General features: G+C 32.3%; 2 protein-coding genes across 2 annotated transcripts; one reads left to right on the top strand and one right to left on the bottom strand.

Moving 5' to 3' along the window:
* Positions 1–6,251: 6,251 nt before the first annotated feature.
* Positions 6,252–8,879, bottom strand: LOC149891055 (trypsin-like). The gene is made up of 7 exons (XM_090083147.1): positions 8,735–8,879; positions 8,518–8,625; positions 8,397–8,435; positions 8,113–8,142; positions 7,726–7,924; positions 7,218–7,429; positions 6,252–6,649 (listed from the first exon to the last, which is right to left on the bottom strand). Exons 1-7 carry the CDS (start codon positions 8,787–8,789, stop codon positions 6,312–6,314), a joined length of 981 nt encoding a protein of 326 aa, XP_089939273.1. The 5' UTR covers positions 8,790–8,879; the 3' UTR covers positions 6,252–6,311.
* Positions 8,880–14,571: 5,692 nt separating this feature from the next.
* On the top strand, positions 14,572–18,673 carry LOC149891056 (trypsin-like). The gene is made up of 9 exons (XM_090083143.1): positions 14,572–14,704; positions 14,802–14,906; positions 16,116–16,145; positions 16,233–16,337; positions 16,538–16,564; positions 17,343–17,381; positions 17,461–17,659; positions 17,971–18,182; positions 18,304–18,673. Exons 1-9 carry the CDS (start codon positions 14,644–14,646, stop codon positions 18,642–18,644), a joined length of 1,119 nt encoding a protein of 372 aa, XP_089939269.1. The 5' UTR covers positions 14,572–14,643; the 3' UTR covers positions 18,645–18,673.
* The last annotated feature ends 2,038 nt before the right edge of the window (positions 18,674–20,711 follow it).

Raw genomic sequence — 20,711 nt, forward strand, 5'->3', positions numbered from 1 at the left:
ATTAGGAAGCGACGATGTATAGTGTTCGATGCATTGAACAACTCATCGCGTTCAATACATTGAAAAAAAAGTGGGGGTGAAGATTATCATCCCTGTTGATAATATCATCCCTGTTAATCTCAAGGATGAGATCTCAAGGATGAGATTATCAGGGTGAAGATTATCATCCCTGATAATCTCATCCCTGCTGCGCTCCCACTAGGCACCTTTTCAAAGGTGCCTGGTGGAAGCACAACAGGAATGAGAGGCTATCATAGGACAAAGCAAAAGATCAGCTTTGAAACACTGAAGCAAGAGAGGCTAGGGTCAAAGTAAGATCAACAACTACAAATGTTAATGCAAACTCCGACTCTGATAATGACTTTATAGTTGGATCCTCTTCTAGTGCTGGACAATTAAGAGCAGCTAGTGTCAGGAACAACAGCCAGAAACATGTCAAGAAAAGAGCAAATGTCCGGTGACAAAGCACCAACAAACTGAATATTCACCAAAAGTCAATGGTCTAAGAATGATGACGAACAGAAGGAAGTTGTCGCTGCAATGGTATAGTGGATATGGCTAGTGTCATGTTGCCTTTTGATATTGTTGACAACGATAAATTAAAACACTTTGTAAAAGTATGTACAAAAGGACAGTATACGCCAATTTCTTCAAGGAAAATTTCTTGTTCTTTTATTCCGGAACTATACAATACAATGAAGGTAGCAATTGATAAAACATTTTATGAAGACAAACCTCATTTAGATGGAACATCTTTCACTTCTGGTCTGTGGATTAACAAGATCACTAACTCAACTTACATTGCTATGACTGCGCACTACATTGATTCGGGTTTTCAAATGAAGCGTCTCTTGTTCACCTTACAGCACTTGGCTGGCAAAAATTCATCGGAAGAAATTGCATAAAGATTGGATGGTTTCACCAAAGACCTAAACTTGGGACCAAATGTGCTCACAGTAATAACATGCGATGGTGGAGCAAGCATGAAGAAAGCCGGAAAAGATTATTTTATAAGCAATGTGTTCTGTTGTATTGATTATAAGATAAATTTGATAGTGCAAAGTGCTGTCTCGAATTGTGAGTTGTGGAGAAATTTGAGTGATAAGATGATATGGCTGGTTGGCTTCTTCAATCATTCTCAGAAATTAAAGGATTTGCTAATTGCCAAAGCATCGAAAATTCCAGATATCAACAATAACCAAACTAGTTCACATTTGCTCAACCACATGGAGCAGTGAACTCCAGCAACTGCAATGAATCTATGAGCTAATGTCTGCCATAAAAATTGTCGCATTTAAAGCTGTTTCATAAAATCTAGTCAACAAAGTACCAGATGAAGAGGAGAACAATGAGGATAATAATTGAACTAAATTTGAAGAGCTTTCCAAACTTGCAAGTGCAGAGAACGAGGGCTAATGGTCCATGTCATTCCAAAACTCTTTGATCTGGAAGACTAATTACAGTCAATATCACATAATCCACCCAATCTCATGATGAAAGAGGACACTAAGCAATACTTGTTGGAAATGAGTGACAGATTTCCCGAATGCGGAACTAAAGTTTTAGAATACGCATACGATGTACGATACGATGCATCGCTCCTAATCGTATATCCCAAACGAAGGAAACACCATTATTGAAAATGCACTTAAAGCAGACTTACTAAATACATAGATGAAAATTATTTTTGGGTAAACTCAGTTTAAAAAAGGCTGAATGGTAATAACACATATGATGGTCGACTGTTCAGGAGGCCATATTACCCCAGAAACACCAAGTATCCATATTCAAATATTTTCATTTTTATGTTTTTTCACACCCCAACTGGGTAACATGTCGTATTTCAAATATTTTATGCGAAAATTCCAAAGTACGCTAAAAATAACGAAGTCATCGACAGGTTTAAACCAAACTTTTTGATCGCAGAATTTTTGTTTCGACTTTGTAATTTAGATATGTAAAATCAAGATAAGTAATAAAAGTCAATACAAAAATTTTTTTGAAACTTGCAAAACAATTGCCACGCTATCAAATTTTGTTGCAAAGTAATACATCATATGAAAACCAGGGGTATATTACAGTAATACCACTGAATGCTAATAGCCAAGCCTATATTGCACACTCGTTTTGGAGTTTTAAATAAAATTGTCTTGGTTATAAATTTACCGTTATTGGCTTAACTTATTTTCATCTATGTATTTAGTAAGTCTGCTTTAAGTGCATTTTCAATAATGGTGTTTCCTTCGTTTGGGATATACGATTAGGAGCGATGCATCGTATCGTACATCGTATGCGTATTCTAAAACTTTAGTTCCGCATTCGGGAAATCTGTCACTCATTTCCAACAAGTATTGCTTAGTGTCCTCTTTCATCATGAGATTGGGTGGATTATGTGATATTGACTGTAATTAGTCTTCCAGATCAAAGAGTTTTGGAATGACATGGACCATTAGCCCTCGTTCTCTGCACTTGCAAGTTTGGAAAGCTCTTCAAATTTAGTTCAATTATTATCCTCATTGTTCTCCTCTTCATCTGGTACTTTGTTGACTAGATTTTATGAAACAGCTTTAAATGCGACAATTTTTATGGCAGACATTAGCTCATAGATTCATTGCAGTTGCTGGAGTTCACTGCTCCATGTGGTTGAGCAAATGTGAACTAGTTTGGTTATTGTTGATATCTGGAATTTTCGATGCTTTGGCAATTAGCAAATCCTTTAATTTCTGAGAATGATTGAAGAAGCCAACCAGCCATATCATCTTATCACTCAAATTTCTCCACAACTCACAATTCGAGACAGCACTTTGCACTATCAAATTTATCTTATAATCAATACAACAGAACACATTGCTTATAAAATAATCTTTTCCGGCTTTCTTCATGCTTGCTCCACCATCGCATGTTATTACTGTGAGCACATTTGGTCCCAAGTTTAGGTCTTTGGTGAAACCATCCAATCTTTATGCAATTTCTTCCGATGAATTTTTGCCAGCCAAGTGCTGTAAGGTGAACAAGAGACGCTTCATTTGAAAACCCGAATCAATGTAGTGCGCAGTCATAGCAATGTAAGTTGAGTTAGTGATCTTGTTAATCCACAGACCAGAAGTGAAAGATGTTCCATCTAAATGAGGTTTGTCTTCATAAAATGTTTTATCAATTGCTACCTTCATTGTATTGTATAGTTCCGGAATAAAAGAACAAGAAATTTTCCTTGAAGAAATTGGCGTATACTGTCCTTTTGTACATACTTTTACAAAGTGTTTTAATTTATCGTTGTCAACAATATCAAAAGGCAACATGACACTAGCCATATCCACTATACCATTGCAGCGACAACTTCCTTCTGTTCGTCATCATTCTTAGACCATTGACTTTTGGTGAATATTCAGTTTGTTGGTGCTTTGTCACCGGACATTTGCTCTTTTCTTGACATGTTTCTGGCTGTTGTTCCTGACACTAGCTGCTCTTAATTGTCCAGCACTAGAAGAGGATCCAACTATAAAGTCATTATCAGAGTCGGAGTTTGCATTAACATTTGTAGTTGTTGATCTTACTTTGACCCTAGCCTCTCTTGCTTCAGTGTTTCAAAGCTGATCTTTTGCTTTGTCCTATGATAGCCTCTCATTCCTGTTGTGCTTCCACCAGGCACCTTTGAAAAGGTGCCTAGTGGGAGCGCAGCAGGGATGAGATTATCAGGGATGATAATCTTCACCCTGATAATCTCATCCTTGAGATCTCATCCTTGAGATTAACAGGGATGATATTATCAACAGGGATGATAATCTTCACCCCCACTTTTTTTTCAATGTATTGAACGCGATGAGTTGTTCAATGCATCGAACACTATACATCGTCGCTTCCTAATATATGACAATGCGTGAGGTCAACGTCAAAATCTCTTCCATTTGATTCGATTCTCTCCACTTAAAATTCTGTCAAAAATCGATAAATTTGTAAATGTATAATAGTTTCTGAGATTTCAAACTTCTCTTCAAAGTAAATGGTTGATTTTTTTTTTTTTTGAGCTTATTGTTTCGGGACATAGTTCCGCATCTCAATTTCATTACAGAATTATTTGCCATAAATTTCTTCAAAAATTATAATGAAATTTCTTTGTCGCGGAGTGCTCAACACTTCAGATAAATTTAGTTTTTGCAATTTCCATTTTGGTTTGTAATAATGACTGTAATAATTGTCGTTTTACGTTAAAAACATTACGTTTGCGGTATAGTACGCGAAGTGGATCAAAATTGAATTGTTTTTAGTAAGGGTCTGCGTATCGTTTCATTACCATATCTTTATCATTCCGATGTAATATCGGAAAAATAAAATCATCGGAATGATGAGAGTTCCGGTATTTACCGAGATTTAAACTAACTACAATGCCGGTTAAAATTTTTATAACGATATTACATTGTAATTCCGGTGACACTTTTTTTCCCGATATCATATCGGTATGATAACGATATGGAAATGAAATGATACCCAGACCCTTAGTTTTTAATATTGGGAGGAACCTTTACCAGGAAAAAACAAACATCTTTTAAAACATGAATTAAAAAACTATTAATATATATAGGATAGCATTTTAAGAGAAAAAGCTTCCATTTCATTCCATGGCGGCAATAATCTTTGTAAAAAAAACCGTTTTTTTATGGAATATCAGAGAAGCCAAGAGCCCCGAGCTGCCTCTTCCTTAATTCGATAAACAATTGATGAACGAGATGATTTTGGTAGGTTTTAAAACAAACTACTAATGAATTTTCACCTGAGAATTTATTTCATTTCATAATTTTATTTTCAGAGATTTTTTGGCTCAAGATGTAAGTTGACTTATTTAATAGTTAATGAAAATTTAAGAATGAGAAAAAATTTCTTGTTTTATGTTCTACCACACTATTGATCACACTTTCCTAAATTTTTAAACGTGCCATTTTTTTAAATTGGTCAATTTTTATTAAGTACAGTACCGCGATCTTTGTAACCAAATTTACAGTAATACCACTGAAAATTTACAGCAATACCACTGAAAATTTACAGCAATACCACTGAAAATTTACAGCAATACCACTGAAAATTTACAGCAATTTGATTGCGATGCTTTTGTTGCACAGTTGTTTTGAAGTTTTAAACAAAGTTGTCTTAATTATGAAATCTGCTTTAGGTACATTTTCAATAGCGGTGCTCTCTTCTTTTGGGACAGCGCATGAGACTTTTATACAAACTTGGTTAAAGTTGAAACTGCATAATTGGCAGGAAAATCGATTTTAGTTTGTCGCCTAGAATTCGCATAGTGGAGGTCTTTGAGAAACCAATAAATACAACTCAAAAGCTAAAAAAAGTGAATGAAAGTTGGCCAGAAACCAAAGTTTAATTATTATAAAGAGAAAAAAGTTGCCATTCTTTAACGAAAGGTAAAAAACTTAAAGAGAGGAAGTTGATACTAACTAGAGGTTAAGTCTTTTAAAGCTTCCTCATACTATGATCACCGTCTTTCAGCTTCTCAAATACATATCAAAAAAATGAGACGTGTAACATTTACCCAAATCTTTGAGTGTCTCTTAGCCTGCACTCTGGCTGTATAAGTTGGCTAAGCATTACCGCCTAACCATGTCAGTAGTTTTATTTTTGTCTTGGAAAAGCTATGAAGGAAATAATTTCTTAGCTTTTTTCACTTTTTTAGCAAATAAGTTGTTTGATGTTTGAGTTTTTAAAAAGCCAAAGTTTTTTGTAACATTTTTTTTTTATCATTATGATGTTCTCTTCTATTTTGGTTTTATTTTGTAGTTGAAGATTTCACTTTTAATTTGCAAATGGCTCGCTTAATACATGTGTTTTTGAGAGGTTTTTTGCTTCATTTGAGTTTTTGACTTTTACCAAATATTTCTTTTGTATTAATTCTTAAACTATGTTAAAATACAATAATAGCGTGATATTTAGTCAACAATCGTCGAAGCACAGGTGATTCCGCGTGGTGGAATCAAATCAAATTCTTCTAAGAAGCCCCAAAAGGCTAGAATGGGCACCTGATAAAAGCTTAACTCTTTAAAACAACGACTGGGCAAGTATTTAAACATACCCTACGTGAGAATGACAAGACAGTTCGTCAATAGGAAAGCTAAAGACTCAGAAAGTCAGCCTAGTATAGCCAAACATATAAATTATTTTACTTAGAGCTATAATTGTGTATTTGTAAACTAAATATCCTGTTTAAATGGCAAGAGTTCGTTTGAGTCTTACAACACATGAAATATTTTCAAACTCTGCACTTTATTTCTTTTTATAAGAATTACTTTGAAATGATATGTTTTTTATTGTAACATTGTCTGGTCTATCCACGATTTAAAGTGAAAGACGTTGGCAAAAACTGTATAGGTTTTGTCCGATCTGCAATCTCCAGATCCATGGCTTACTGCACCGTGAACAAACCAACGTCCGCTGTTGTTGCAAACGAATGGACCACCACTGTCACCATGGCAACCAGAAATTTGGGTTCTTCCGCCGTCTCCTGCGCAGACCATGGCTCTTGTAATGGTAGTCGGTATAGTTCGACTGTTCAACGCGTGGCACGTACTTCGGTCAACTACGTTCATTCTTGCTTGCTGGAGAGTGTGTGTCATGCTTCCCGGATGTCTCGTCTTACCCCATCCTATTTTGCAATTGTGAAGTATAAACATAACTTAGAAATGTAAACTCGCATTCTCATTACAATAATTGGCAAATTTACAACTTTAACGTGATTCGCTGGGTCTCATTTCGTTCAGCAAGTTTTCATTCAAACGCGACTCAAAAAGAGAAACTATAAAGTTGTTTTCTGAAGACCTTCGCTAAAATAAAGCGTTTGCGCTGCTCTTAGCAATAGTGCGAAGAAGGGCCTTGATGATTTGACTTTTTTTTTACACCGCATTAGTTGTTTTTTTTTTAACTAATGCGGTGTAAAAAAAAAGTACCGTTTAAAAAGCGAAGAAAAACCGCGTCAGAAAAAATCGCACTGCACCAAGTCCCTGGTATAAAATGCGCCACATTGAATGATCTGCTCCAAGTACCATTTACAACGTGGAAAAATCAAAGCATTTTTTTTAAAAACGGTTTCATAAAACATGCTGTCCGCATGAACCGTCAGCTTCGATTCCGCCCTGGCCAGTGTCACGATTTTGATAAGACAATCTACATTCTTTGTCATAGATTTAGGTTAGAAATAGTAGAGCTTTGCATACCTGTGATGTAACACGGAGTTCCTGGTGCTACTTCACTTGTAGGTAAACACGCAGTGCTGACGTGATCGTTTAGCTTGGAGGCGCGAACCAACTTAATGAGAGCTATGTCGTTGTCCAGAGTTTGTGGATTATACCCAGCATGCTTGAAGATTCTTACAGCTTGAATATCCTCTTCAGTTCCTTCTCTCTGAGTTATAATATGTTCGCCTGTTCTGAAGTTACGAGTAAAAAATCGATTTTTAAATATGTTTTTATTTATAAAAAATTATGCATTATCGTAAGCTCGATTTATTTCAAAAACCGATGTTAAAGCTTGTACTTTTTCGTTGCTATTCGTTGTAAAGGGAAAAAAAACCTTATGGTTTTTGATTTTTCCGTCTACAACGAATGCTAATAACGTTTTAATATACTTACAATGTTTAAAATGCTTATAAAAGTCTTGATGCTAAATATATTTATAATGTTTATAATGCTTATAAAAGTCTTGATGCTAAAGTGAAAGTGTTACCTTATTGTTATTTGTGAAGGGTTGTATTCTTTACCGTGAATGCAATGAGCAGCAGTAAGAACCCATTGTCTATGGATAAGAGTACCTCCGCAAAATTCTCTTCCTCCGTCCAACAGCAATGTTTGCCAAGGCCATGCGCCTTTCCTTGGAGTCTCTCCCCCAATTACTCGACCAGTTTGAAGTTTTGGATTCCCACATCCTACACGCAACAGAATAAGAGAAAGTTGACGCTCACTTGAAAATCCAGACTTTGCAAAAAAGAAATAATTTAAATCTTAAAAAAAAAAAAAAGAAAAAGAAAAAGAAAACTGCGTTCATAAACTTCGGTTTAAGTGATATTTAGATAATTAATTCGTGCTAAAACCTTTACATAATATTGCTACTTACCATCGGGAGTTGTACTGGTCGTTACTGGTCCTACAAAACAGAAAGTTTAAATTGTAACATTCCTGAGTTTTCATTTATTTGTTTTATCAATAAGTTTCTAAAAATAGATAAACATCGAGTTTGAATGACTTAAATCTTACCAGAAAGTTAGAGATTAAAAATAAGTGCGAAGTATAAGCAAACTGTATTTAACTATGTTTTGAATACCTTTTGATTCAAAATCAATTTATCAAAGGATCTCAAAAAAGGAAAATCTTTGAAACAAAAAATGTTAGTTCACCTACCGATTGGAGGTTTAGTTGGGGGTTGAACAGTCGCTCCACCTAATGAATAGGGAAACAGACATATACCTAATGCAATCACAGCTAAAAGGTTCATAAAATGGCATGGCGAAGGTTTACTTACAGTGGTTGCATGTTTTTTTACAAGTATCTTTCATATAGTCAATCCAGCCGTTTAAGTTGCAGAATACAGAGTTTCCAGAACACCAATCAGGAAATCTGTCAGAACAAGCTAAGAAGTTAAAGAAAAAGTACGTTAGTATTTACTGTTAATACTTTTTAACATTGTTATTTATTCCTTTTGTCAATTCGTTTAATGTCATGAAACATAAAAGACATACCCGAAGCTGTTGTGATTGTGGCGACCACAAATAATAAGACAAGCGTAGTTCGCATCTCCGATCAATCTTTTGTTGGGATAATTCATTTGCTTTTTTTATACCAAACGGTGTTCATGTTCATGTTTGTTCATATGGTGCACCTGGTATTTTGTTGGTTTTTCGTTTGTTTTTTTTTATATCAAATCTTATAATGTAAGATTTGATATAAAAATAAAAATAAAGCATGAACACCTTTTGTTTTTATATTATAAGTTTGTTCTTATATTTTAAGAACAAACTTCTGGCGATGTTAGAATCTAACTATTTACTTTCCAAAGCCATGACATGTCATGTAAGGCTCCTATGACACGAGACGCTATATTAATTTTCAATGGTTTAAAAGGCAAAGCTTTGTTCAAATGCTTTAAAATATATGATAGTATGAGGAAGAAAAATGAGAAAATTATAAACATTATCTTTGAGTTTTTACCCAACTCAAACATATCACATTCGATCGATGAAAAGAACGAGTCAACCAAAACATCAGGTGAACACCCAAGTTCAAATACATGAAAAATAAATAAGTCTCACCATTAAAGTTTAAATTATGACCAGTAATACAATGATATGAGTTTAGTAAAGTTCTCGAAAGTTCTATAGTCATTCTGAGACAAAGGCTTATCGAAAGAACCATGACTCAGAATTTGAAACAAAAGTTCTAAACAAACTTGAAGAAATAAAAAACTCATTGTATATACGAGAATTCAAGAAACATCTTAGGACAGATAGAAAAGGAACGTTTAAGAAAATCTTAGGGGTTTTCGGAGAGTTTTTGGGGAGTTTTTGACGGAGATTTGCAGAGATTTTTAAAGAGAGTTTTTGAGGATGTATTATGAATGAGTTTTTGAAGAAGTTCTTATTTTTGGATTTTAGAAATGAGTTTTAAGAGATTTTGAGAAATTCTCCTTATGAGAAAATCTTATGAAAAAAGAATTTTTGGAAATTTCGAAGAGAACTTAATGAGAAGAATTTATGGAGATTTTCAAGAGAATCTTATGAAGCAGAGTTGGTAAGAAAAATTATTTGAGTGGCGTTAAATGTGCCATTATCTGTATTAATGTATTGTTATTTGAATAAGTTAATATTAACGAAATATATACTTATGAGAAATAGTTGAGAGTATTTAAGTAAAATAAAGCAAGGAAGAAAAACCAGTGGTAAGTATCACCGTTTTTGTATGCATTTCGAGTAAAGCAAAATTACTATCATTACTATATGAGTTAATTGTTATTGAAAAGTCTCACGTTCCTACCACGTTCCTACCACGCTCCTACCACGCTCCTATCACGCTCCTATCAAGCTCCTACCACGCTCCTATATGCGCAACACACTGACAGCCAAACCTCACCGTATCACATTTTATATCTTACGCCAACATTACACTTTATTTCCGTACTAGGGTGTTCCGAAAAAACCAAAGTATAAAAATGTCGATCTTCCCGGCTGTTTTCTCATGATGGGTAGCCTATAAACCCTCAAATTCAAGCTTCAGCCCAAAATGTTAACCTAACCTTTGTCCCAAGTCCCCCAAAATATTTTTTCTCGGTTTTTTTCCAAGATTTTAAATTATTTTAAATCTATAACTTTTTGTAAGTAAACAAACAAGTAAACTCAGTTTTAACTTTTATTTTAAATATATTTTCAGAAAAAAAATCATATGCCTGATAACAAGTTTAATATGGGAATTAAAATATCATAAATATTACTCATTTTTCACGTTGATTGGTATTTTTAAATATATGAAGAGCCTAACTATTGAAATATTAACATAGTACAAAGTTGGCAGCACTGCAGCACATCAAAATTGTAGTAATTAGCTGTCTTTTGTTTTGATGCTTATATGGTCATCTTTTTGTTTTGTTCTAGTTAAAGATTGAGGTTATGTTTATGCTGCTAAGAGATATTGCGGTGCATTTTGTGAAAGTTTTAAAGTTAGCTTTTGTGAGTATGAGTCAAGTTTATGTTCAAAATGCCAAATTTGGTTGTTGGGGAACCGTCTGGAACAACTAACTTTAAACCGAGTGCCAACTAAACGAGAGGTAATGCGATACTTTTTCTTTTTGAAAGAAGCGCCTATGAAACATGACAAGTACTCTATTAGTGATACAATTATATGCAGTAAGATAACTGACGTGTGCTATATTGGAGAAAACAGGAATAAAAACACAAAAGAAAGACAAATAGAAACAGAAAATTACAAATTTATATGAATCATACAGAACCTTATCCAAGTAGAAATGATGAAAAATCGCAGCTGTTTTTAAATCAACTAGAAGAGTTTTTTTATACTGTACATCAAGAAGCAGTTCAGTGTGACAAATTAAAGAACATTAAACAAAAAAAAGAAGATTAAAAGTTTTTAGATGCTTTAAAGAATGAAAAAAAAGTCGTTTTAGGCTTCGTGTAGACAAAGATTTTACAAGAAAATTGCAAAGTTATAAAAAAAAGGAAACAATCGAGTGTAAAGTTCGCAAAAAAAAAACGTTATATCAACACAAGTGATTTTAGAAGATTCCAGAGAAGATGAGCATCTCTATTATTCAAATGAAGATTTTCTTCCCCTTAAAAAGCCTTAGAAAGAACTGTTCGTAAAACCACCTACTAATCCTTTAAAAGCTAAAGAAGTTTGTCAAATGGCTGACCGCTTGAATCTGTCCCTTAATCAAGCAACAGGGATCACAGCTGCGATACTAAAAAGTAGTGGAGTTGATTAAGGTTGTGATTTTTTCAAAAACTTCGTTTCACCGTTTTCGTCAAGAAAATAGCAATGGAAGATGAAATAAAATCAACGTTTGTGGCTCCTGAATTTTGTGTTTTGCACTGGGATGGGAAAGTAAAGGAGGATCCTCACAAGAAACAGTCAGATAGACAAGCAATAGGGAAATTAACAAGGATATATCAGAAAGGACCTGAAGAATATTTAAAAATCATTTTCGGTATTTAACCGAGGAGATTGCAGTTTTTCAATTGTTTTCAAAAAAGTTGTCTGACAATCAAAAAAAGAATATTTTTAAGAAACTCCAATCCTACCAATGTGGTGAGCTGAAAAAAGGTGCACCAACCTTTCCTGTAGTGACAAAAAATGCAAAAATTTCATCATTGATTCAATAAAACTCTTAGCTTCTGCTTGAAACCCTTGCTGAGAGAGGTGTAAAATTGATGCAAAACATTTCATTGTCCCTCACAAAAGATGAAAAAAGCAAGCAAAGTGTGTTACAAGTAGTTGAAAACCACAGAAAGTGTTTTACCGATTTCAAAAAGGCAGCTTTGATTAGTCTTTAAACAAACTTTTACTGATGTAGTTACAATTTTCCATTTAAATCAATTTGTAACAGCTTTGTGTATTACTTTATATTCAAATGTATAATAAGTTAGAAAAAAGTGTTGTTTCTTTTAATGAGAATGATTATCATAATTACTCAACATATCTTGAGTAATACGAATAAATATGAAAAATGAGTAATATTTATGATATTTTAATCCCCATATTAAACTTGTTATCAGGCATTTGATTTTTTTTTCTGAACATATATCTAAAATAAAAGTTAAAACTGAGTTTACTTGTTTGTTTAATTACAAAAAGTAATAGATTAAAAATAATTAAAAATCTTTGAAAAAACCAAGAAAAAATATTTTGAGGGGACTTGGGACAAGGGTTAGGTTAACATTTTGGGCTGAAGTTTGAAATTGAGGGTTTAAAGGCTACCCATCACCAAAAAATAGCCGTGGAGATTGACATTTTTAAACTTTGGTTTTTTAGGAACATCCTATCCCGCACCATCACACTCATAGAACTAAAGGGACACAACAGAAAGAAAAATAATAAAAACCCCTTCCTCAAAGAAGAGAAACTAACAAAAAAAACCTCATAGAAAAACACATAAACCCCGCCCTCACAATAGGTTTCAAAGCATATTAAAAAAGTGCTTTGATATAAAAGTAAGGTAGTTCCAAAACCGCACGTCTACAATATCTGTGTAAACACAGCTCGTAAATGCTGACTCTTTCCTTCTTTTTTGCTCCTCCTTCAACGTTGGCAGCTTTTTTGAAATAAACTAAATGTAACTGAAACCGAAATAAAACAAAACGGGTGCTATAATTGTTTAAAACTTTAGTTAAAGTTAAGTGGGTAAAGATTAGTTCAGCCGTAAATAAAAATGTATTATCTTAGTGAATTATGAATTCAGCTAAATTAAACAGTTTCAAACGGTTTTTATGTTAAAGACCTGCTTGTTTTCAAGATAAAAATTGAGTTTATAATCTTACGTGTAGTTTTTTTGTAGCTGTTGGAGTCTTTCCATCAACAAAGAGTTGATAAACGGCTATTGTAAGCTGTCTCCCAAAATTTTGTTAGCTGCAAAATGTTTTTGAGGCCACTACTAAATGGGGGGCGGAAGCTTTTTCCGGCCGCCCGATATTTTGGATCACTAAATTGCACATTATTTTTAGTACTACTACTATAACTTTCCCTGCTTTAATGATGACTTAAAGACTAAAAAACTTAATTGCGCGTTAGTAAGACACGAGTTTGAACACGTCTTTTCTCAAATCCGGAATTTTTTTAGCAATCTTCATAGACTCCTGATAGACCAAACAGAAATATAGTTAGGTGACATATATCCATTGTCATGGGGAATTTTTTTTTTTTTCGAAAAAACTAGATGGTTTTCTTTACTAGTGCTAAGTTTTGCTGGAAAGCCCTAAGAGCTTAGGTGAATTTTTCCTTACACCAGGAATCGTCCTTCATCATTTGAATTTTAGTTTTATTTTTATTCCCTAGAAAAATTAGTGGCATTTTCGAGCTATCTGACCCAAAACAGATTCATTTGGATTCAAATCTGATGATCAAGCTCAAGCTTCCGCCAATAGTTTTAATCAATCAGCATGTCAGTTGATGAAACCATGCTGTTCTCTAGCGACACTATATAGGTGTGTTAGCGATGTTAGAGAACTGGATAAAACCTGTTTCTTGAAACTTTTAAAAGTATGCACTTTTAATTTGTGTACACTAGGAGACATAACATACCAATCAAACATAACTCACGATAAGTTTTGCTGTTTCAATACAAAATAATCAAGTCCATCAATTTATTTTGCTGTTTCAATACAAAATAATCAAGTCCATCAATTTATTTTGGTTTCTTTCAATTATAATTTTTTTAGATCCTTTTTTTATATTGTAGATGAATTTTTATTGTAGATAGAGAAAATTTCAAAAAACAAGTCGATCTTTACATACAAAATACAATAAATCTCGTCGAATTCAGATAAATCAATTATTCCTGAAACAGTATGACCTAATATTCTTTAAAGTACGTTTCTGAAATTTCACAAAAAGTTTACTAACTTGATATTGTCGGTTGATAAGGTGTTTATATTTAATGCAAGAGCTATATCTACATTCATTTTGATAGTAAAAGTTGATTCCATGTTTTTTGGAAAATCTCAAGTATAAGAGAAATTTCTTTAAATGTAAGCAAAATCTTTTTCATTAACATTTGGATTCCTTGCAAATAAGAATAACGTATGAAAAAGAAGAATTCTCGAAAATTTTAAAAAATTTACGAAAGCATATAACTTAAATTACGAGTATAAAAATAACATCAATTGCAGACAAAACGTTCGAAATAAAGTGATAACGTTTGAAATAAAGTGAAAAAACTGTGTGTGACAGGTCAGAACCATTGCCATACCTAACTTAATATGTAGTAAAATATGATACTACAAAAGTTCGTAGCGATGCGCAGCTGTCTAAATAAGGAGTTTTTGTTTTGGGTTTATGTGTAAAATGTAAGCGTAATGAGCAAATATTAGATTCCGAAATTTCGTATAAGACCGAGAATACATAATTTTAATTCTTTCATGAGGAAATGAAGATGAATGTAAAACTGTTTTCCGTGATTCTTTCACTCTTAGTCTCATTTGCATCAGGTAAACCTTTCACTTGCTCGTGTAAACAAAAAACACGTTGTAATAATAAAACATTTTCAACATACCGAATTAAAAACTTGGACGTGTAATTTTTTAGCATGTAAAGATGATTACCATGGCTGTTACAATCTTATTCATCAGTGTGGAATGGAAAGTGCAAAAAATACGATGATGCGTTGGTGTCAAAAAACATGCAATTTTTGTAAGTTCAAGTTTTTTTTGTTTTTTTTTTTTGAAGAATTCAAGCGAGACCGCTCAACTTTTCTCCTTTTCTCGGTTTTAAAGTTTTTTACTCCTGGAACTTACTCCTCTGAGTTTTGTGTTGATATACGTTGGTATAGATGTTGATATACGTTGGTATAGATGTTGATATACGTTGGTATAGGTGTTGATATACGTTGGTATAGGTGTTGATATACGTTGGTATAGGTGTTGATATACGTTGGTATAGGTGTTGATATACGTTGGTATAGGTGTTGATATACGTTGGTATAGGTGTTGATATACGTTGGTATAGATGTTGATATACGTTGGTATAGGTGTTGATATACGTTGGTATAGATGTTGATATACGTTGGTATAGGTATTTGTATAAGTTAATAGGCAGATATTACTAGTAATATTCATCTATCCTGGATACCATTAGAAAAAGCCAGAAAAAACCAAATACCTCTATTATTAAAATACCTCAAGACCAATAACTAAAAAATATAAAAACCAATGATAAATTCTTTTATCAAAAAAAAAAAACAAAAATAAACAAATAACCTTTTAAACATGAAATAAAAATAATAATAAAACATGGAATAAAATTGGAAAACATGTTAGAATATTCAAGGAATATAAATTATAGGGTCCTTGCTTGGCACTTTTCCAAGAAGCTTAATTTGATGAAACGATAAACTGGCTTACACATGCAAAATTCCATCATGTTATAATCTTTTTATCAACACAAATGTCATTCAAAAAATTGTTCCTATTGTTAAAACAATTGTTCCTATTGTTAAAACAATTGTTCCTATTGTTGTTTTTTAATGTAAATTGTTACTCCAATAATCTTGGTAAAAAATAACAAAACAGAAGTTCTGCCTCAAAAAAACTGAATTCGATTACAATATTTTCTCGGCCCTCCTGTGACTTTGCATCTAATTTTATAAATTAATAAAGACATTTAAATTTGAAATAATTTGCTGATTTCCCGTCCTCTTTTTATACAAAACTTTGATCCATGAGGCTTACTTGATTATAAAAGCACCAAAACGTATTGATAAAACAAATTTTGTAGAAAATTTATAGTTAGTGTGTCCTAAAGGAAAATAATTGTTTTTTGAGTTAAAGAAAAATTGTGAAAATATTTTTTACCTTTTCTTCCGGTACTTTTTGTATTTTTTAATATTTGTTTTTTATCAAGGTTCGATAACCAATACGTCACAGCCGACAGGTATTTTATTTAACGCTGATTTTTTTCTTTAAAATTCTTGATAAATGTAAATTTGAATTTTTCATACCAATTGTTTCTTACGTATAGTGTGTCAAGACACATATCACGATTGTCGTTCAATACAATCCCTTTGTGGATCAGACACAGTGAAAGCCACTATGCAGCAGTTGTGTCCCAAAACATGCAACTTATGTAAGAGATCTTATCTTAAATGTAAATTATTTTTTTATAGATAAAAATTTGATATTTAGCTAAAACTACAATCACTACCTTCTGTAGGCCTTACTACAGGGATTACCTTGAATTATTGCCGCCCCTCCCTTTCTGTTTCAGTAAAAAAACCTTTTTTGTATTTAGATATTTTAGTCTAAAATATTTTCTCTCTCTCTCAGGTGTCGGATCAACTCAACCTCCATTAGGTAAAAGTTTATCAGAAAATTTTCTTTAAGACAATATAGGTTTTCAGATCAGGTCGTGATTTGTGTGTGTGTGTGTGTGTGTGTTTTAAACTACCAACTATTCATAAACTCAAACTTTTGCATTAAAGATCTTTTGAGACAAAGAACATTTTTTTCTCGGCTGAAAAATATCAAGAAAATACTAAAGGGATCTAAGTGAAGTCGTACAAAAATATAAAAAGTATGAAAAAAATGAAAAACATAAAAAATATCAAAAAGATAAAAAATATCAAAAAGATAAAAAATATCAAAAAGATAAAAAATATCAAAAATATCAAAAAGATAAAAAATATAAAAAATTAAAAAATTTTAAAAATGTAAAAAATATAAAAAAGATAAAAAATATAAAAAATATAAAAATTATAAAAAATATAAAAAATATAAAAAATATAAAAAGTATAAAAAATATAAAAAATATAAAAAATATAAAAAATATAAAAAGTATAAAAAATATAAAAAGTATAAAAAATATAAAAAATATAAAAAGTATAAAAAATATAAAAAATATAAAAAATATAAAAAATATAAAAAATATAAAAAATATAAAAAATATAAAAAATATAAAAAATATAAAAAATATAAAAAATATAAAAAATATAAAATATATAAAAAATGTAAAAAATATAAAAAATATAAAAAATATAAAAAATATAAAAAATATAAAAAATACAAAAAATATAAAAAATATAAAAAATGTTAAGTGAATTTTTTTCTCTGACAACTTTTACTACTTGATTAGTTACAACAACAAGATCAACGCCTTCAAGCAACACAACAGGTATTTTATAATTCTTTTCTTACCGTTAACCTACAAACAGTACCTCAGGAGTATTAACGATAATTGATTTTTATTTTAGTATGTGGTAATCCACAAATACAGCAAGGGCGAGTTATTGCAGGAAAAACAGCTACAAGAGGTTCATGGCCTTGGCAAGTACTGATGGTAGAAAATAAAACGCCTGTATGCGGAGGCACAATTATTTCTCCAAACTGGATTCTTACTGCAGCCCATTGTATTGATGGCATAGAATCATACCCATGGCGCATTTCAATGAGGTAATTGAAACAAAAGTTAGCCTTTTAAAAAATTTTTACGTTAAAAGTTCATTTGCAAAAAAAATTTTCATAAAAACTTTTCGGAAAAAAACTTTAAAACATTTCTCCGTTTAAGTAGTTTCAATTTTGTCATGTTTCTGAATGAAACGCGTTTCAACCAGACAATTCAAAAGGTACTGGAGTAATTAAAGATATTAGCTTTAAATTAGGCATAACTTGATAAGAAGAAACGAAAATTGTTTATTAAGCGTGTCGAGCTTCAGGAAGAAGCTTGGAAACTAGACATAACTTTTTAAATCATTTTATTTTAGAGCTGGTGAGCACAATACACATTTTCATGAAGGAACAGAGGAAGAAATTGAAGCTGTAAAGATTGTTAAGCATTCCTCATACAATTCAAGAACGTTAGATAACGATATAGCTTTAGTTAAATTGAAGTCTCCATTTAAGCTGAACAATCACGTAAGTACCGCTTGCTTGCCTATAAGTGAAGTAACTGCTGGGACAACATGTTATATAACAGGTAAAGAGCGCAATTTTCTTTTGATCGTTTCTTCAAAACTAAACTTTAATTTTTTAAAAGTATCTATTCTGATATTAAACTTTATTTTCTTAAAATATCAATAAAGTTTGTAAATCTTTAGGGTGGGGAAAGACGAAGCATCCTGGTGATATGACAAACATTCTTCAACAAGGAAAAATGAACGTTGTTAACCGCAAAACATGTGAAGCTCATAACAGAAAAACCATCTCACTTCCTGTTACATCAGCAATGGTTTGTGGAGGGGACGGAGGACTGTCTCAACTGTCAGGTTGTCATGGAGACAGTGGTGGTCCATTTGTTTGCAATATTGGAGGTCGTTGGGAAGTTCACGGTGCTGTAAGTTACGGATCTGGTGATTGTCGATCGGACAAATCATACACAGTTTTTGCTAATGTGGCATACTTTAGATCTTGGATCGACAGAACAATGAGTATATACTGAACGATGAGTAAATAAATTTGAGCATCAAATTAACAATTTTAAATTGAATTAGTAAAGCAAAGAATAATAAGCTTGTTTGTGCACATAATGATAATACATAAGCATACATTGGAATGCAAAAAAAGCTGCGTTTTGCGTTTGCGTTCCGAAATAAAAACTCACACGCAAACTCAAACGCATTTGAAGCAATTTATTGCGTTTAATTACGTAAACGTAAACGCAATTTACGCAAATAACTGCGTTTACGCACGCATTTAATACGCAATTTACTCATATAAAATGCGTTTAAAAACGTAACTCAAACGCAACTTACACGTATAAATGCGTTTACAAACGGAACTCAAACGGAACGTACGCATATATATATATATATATATATATATATATATATATATATATATATATATATATATATATATATTCCGTATCATAAAATTTACAGTAAGAAAGATCGTGTATATATAGCATATATATGTACGATATATACTAAAGTTACCCAAAAAATCTATTTTACAGTTCGTTTTAATTTTGAGTTTTGAGTTCTTTCCCATTTATAGTAAAGTACGAATACTGCCAAATATCTTTTATTTGGGTTAAAGATACTTAGCGTAATTCAAATTTTATAAGAATTTTATTTTCTTTAACTTTTAATTTTTAGAAAAGGAACTTGTGTGTCTGTGTGTGTCTGTCTGTCTGTGTGTGTGATTGTTATGAAAATGACCCATTGCGTTTACCATTGAAATGTATACGTTTATAGAAAGACATCGCAGCAAACTATACTACGCACCCTTAAAATCTGCACTAATTTTTGAAAATGCTTGGTCATAAAAATGAATAAACAAGGAAACTCTTTTTGCAAAATAATTTATTTTATGCCATTTTGTACGGATTTCAAAAAAATTACTCAATATGTTAGCTATTGGTCTTGATCACCTCAACTCTGGGTCTGAACCTTTTACATGCTTTATCGACATACTCTTTGGGGATTCCACTGTTTGATGACAGAGGCTTTCAGAGCTGCAATATTGTTGTGTAGAGACTCACAGGCCTTTGAGTGAACATATGTCCATATACTGTAGTCCAGAGGGTTTAAAACTGGAGATATTGGTGACCACAAAATTCTCAAAAAACAGACATTTTTTTTTAGCCACTCCTTGATCTTTCTGCTTGTGTGGGGTGGAGCCCCATCTTGCTGGTACACAATTTTGGCATCAGGGTTGAAGTTAGAACTGATTCATGGCCAGACATGGTCTTGTAAAATTTAAATTTACGCATCTGCATTGGATTTGATTCCTGAATTAACAAAAACGGAGGGCATCATTAGGCCATCTGAGGCCATAACTCCAAAAATCATCACAGAAACAAGATGTTTTGTCCTGAACTTGAACCTAATGGACTCTGGAACATCTTCTGGATTTGAAATACTAATGTAGCAATCAGTCCTGCAACTTGATGCAGAACTAATGTAAAAATTTTTTCATCTAAGAACAGAATTACTAGTTAACCTTTCTTAAAGATTGACAAAAGTTTCTTACTTCTTTAAACTTGTTTGCCCTTGACTTCTTCAGTAGTGAGTTGCCTTTTGGATCTAGCTTTAGACTTGGCCACCTTCCTCATGGATCGGACTGGATTGCGCTGAATTCGGCCTTTAATTGTTCTAATTAGCCTTAAAGTCCCTACGGTTTTACAAAATCCTGGTTTCCATTCTATGCAACCAAACTTTTTAAATCGACTTAAAATATCATAATTATTAAATATCATAGTAATAAAATATCAAAAATGTAAAATATCATAGTTATAAATATCATAGTTATAAAACATCATATAAATAAATTACACAGTTCGTTTAGCCATCTCAAATCTTTCTGTGATATCCTTGGGCGTAACACCCTAGAGGTGAAGGTCAGTTGCGATCTTATTTTTGTATGTCATTGTAAAAAAAATCATATTTCTTCATTTTATTACTTGCTTACGTACGAATCAAAGGTTCCAAACCATAAATCAAAACGATAATTCTTACGAAAAAAATAATAAAAAAAGGGCGCCAAAGTTAGTTCGGATTTTAAG

The sequence above is a fragment of the Hydra viridissima genome, unplaced genomic scaffold (genome assembly GCF_058129835.1).
Source record: "Hydra viridissima isolate aposymbiotic clone 2 unplaced genomic scaffold, HvirCarnegie_v1 scaffold_3, whole genome shotgun sequence".
In the NCBI taxonomy this organism is placed as follows: domain Eukaryota; kingdom Metazoa; phylum Cnidaria; class Hydrozoa; order Anthoathecata; family Hydridae; genus Hydra; species Hydra viridissima.

Excerpts from the sequence above, each read along its gene's own strand:
- LOC149891055 (XM_090083147.1), bottom strand. The coding sequence starts at position 8,789 with ATGCGAACTACGCTTGTCTTATTATTTGTGGTCGCCACAATCACAACA. Across the intron at positions 8,436-8,517 it reads TAAAAAAACATGCAACCACT|GTGGAGCGACTGTTCAACCC; the intron begins GTAAGTAAACCT and ends CCTATTCATTAG. Across the intron at positions 7,925-8,112 it reads GACCAGTACAACTCCCGATG|GATGTGGGAATCCAAAACTT; the intron begins GTAAGTAGCAAT and ends TGTTGCGTGTAG.
- LOC149891056 (XM_090083143.1), top strand. The coding sequence starts at position 14,644 with ATGAAGATGAATGTAAAACTGTTTTCCGTGATTCTTTCACTCTTAGTC. Across the intron at positions 16,338-16,537 it reads TCCCAAAACATGCAACTTAT|GTGTCGGATCAACTCAACCT; the intron begins GTAAGAGATCTT and ends TCTCTCTCTCAG. Across the intron at positions 18,183-18,303 it reads GACAACATGTTATATAACAG|GGTGGGGAAAGACGAAGCAT; the intron begins GTAAAGAGCGCA and ends GTAAATCTTTAG.